Source organism: Austrofundulus limnaeus, unplaced genomic scaffold (assembly GCF_001266775.1).
Source record: "Austrofundulus limnaeus strain Quisiro unplaced genomic scaffold, Austrofundulus_limnaeus-1.0 Scaffold869, whole genome shotgun sequence".
In the NCBI taxonomy this organism is placed as follows: Eukaryota; Metazoa; Chordata; class Actinopteri; order Cyprinodontiformes; family Rivulidae; genus Austrofundulus; species Austrofundulus limnaeus.
Genome location: NW_013953271.1, coordinates 78,689 through 80,215, shown reverse-complemented (window position 1 = coordinate 80,215; position 1,527 = coordinate 78,689). Strand labels below are relative to the sequence as shown.

General features: G+C 43.7%; 1 protein-coding gene across 1 annotated transcript in view; it reads right to left on the bottom strand.

Moving 5' to 3' along the window:
* ptcd3 (pentatricopeptide repeat domain 3) overlaps window positions 1–1,527 on the bottom strand; it is a gene marked incomplete at its 3' end in the record, with an annotated part of 19,867 nt that overhangs the window by 8,505 nt on the left and 9,835 nt on the right. The window contains 3 exon segments of the mRNA XM_014029211.1: window positions 667–727; window positions 809–952; window positions 1,028–1,131. Coding sequence (XP_013884665.1) covers window positions 667–727; window positions 809–952; window positions 1,028–1,131 — 309 coding nt within the window.

Below are 1,527 nucleotides of genomic sequence, written 5' to 3'. Positions count from 1 at the left end.
GTCTAATTTAGTCATAAAACAATTTCAGATAACTAGAATGTAAGAGTGGTGAAGCCAAATAAATGTAACATCGGCCTGCCATACATTGAGCCTGTTGAACTGACCCTCTGCTGCTCTCAGAGCACAAGCCGACATTAACAAGATGGATTTATGACTTTTTATCCTCTCTGTGGGTAACAATACATAAAAACAAGTTTTTTCTCCGACAACTTGAGTGTGAAAAAACTACGGTTGTTAAAGCTTCGCTCTGAGCGACGTGCAGCAGGAGGGAGGGAGGGAGGGAGGGGGAAATAATCCCGCCACACGACGGCTTTTCTACAGGGGAGGGAGAAATTTTGAGGATTTATCCTTTCTATACGTGTTTTAAAATGCTATATTTCTTCATTTGTTTTCAGAATATTTTGAATAAATGGCCCTATAAAAAAAACTAAAGAAATTGTTTACCTGCCCTGTTGGGCAGGCAGCAGGACACACCCACCTGCCCGAATATGAGTTTTACCTGCGGGGCAATAGGATTTGTTGAACCCTGATCTGAATACTATTAACCCAAAGAAATAAAAGAAAACAAATGTTTATTTATTTATTAATGTGGCTTTACTCATTACTGACACTCAGACTTAAACACTAACAGAGTTGTGTGACTGTGTTGTGTATGTAGGGACTCACCTGTGAGCCTGTTGTTCAGCAGTTCACTGTACATGTCGAAGGCCTTTTTGCTGGCTCCATGCTGCACAACACAAACACACAGCTGTGAGTTTCCATGCTGGACTGAAAGCAGGTGTGTGAAGTGTTGTGTTACTGTCGGTACCTTCACCATGCCTCTGATCAGAGCAGAGTAACACCGAGTGTCTCTGTCAGGCAGCAGGTTGAAGATCCTCTCTGCGTTATTAGTCTTTCTCCAGCTGGGTTTCTTGATCCGTGTCTCACTCCACAGCTCCTGTTCTGACTCCTCCTGAAATCAACAAGCAGACACATCAGAGTGCAGTGTATCCACTCATGTCCCTGCTGTCACTCACTGAGGACTCACTGTGTCCTCCTGCTGCGGCCCACTTTCCTGGACAGGGTCACTGTCACCGTACAGACAGAGGAGGTCCAGCAGGTCATGGGTTGTGTCCATGGACACCACTGAGCCTGGGAGAAGACCATGACAGGGTATAAATGCAGGAGGCTGCCACAAACAGTTTTAAAGGTATGGTGTGAATTAAGTTCTGGTTCAGGTTAGTGTTAACAATAACCAGGGTTGTACATAAAATGTTTGTTCTGGTTCTCAGAGGAGAACCTGGGTTGTTGCTTGGTGCTCACTCATATTTTCCTTCACTCATTGAACACATTTATCTAGAGGGGTGTCAGGTCATCTAACGTCCCCCTGTTCTGTTTTATGACTCCTATCAGCTGCAACGTCTCAGGACATCATGTCAAATCAGTCCAACAAGTTTTTATTTTATTCTTTTACTCTGCATAAATGTTGTATCTAAGTGTCCGAGGGGCTGGGTGTATGTCATATAAACATCACAAACTGAACATTTC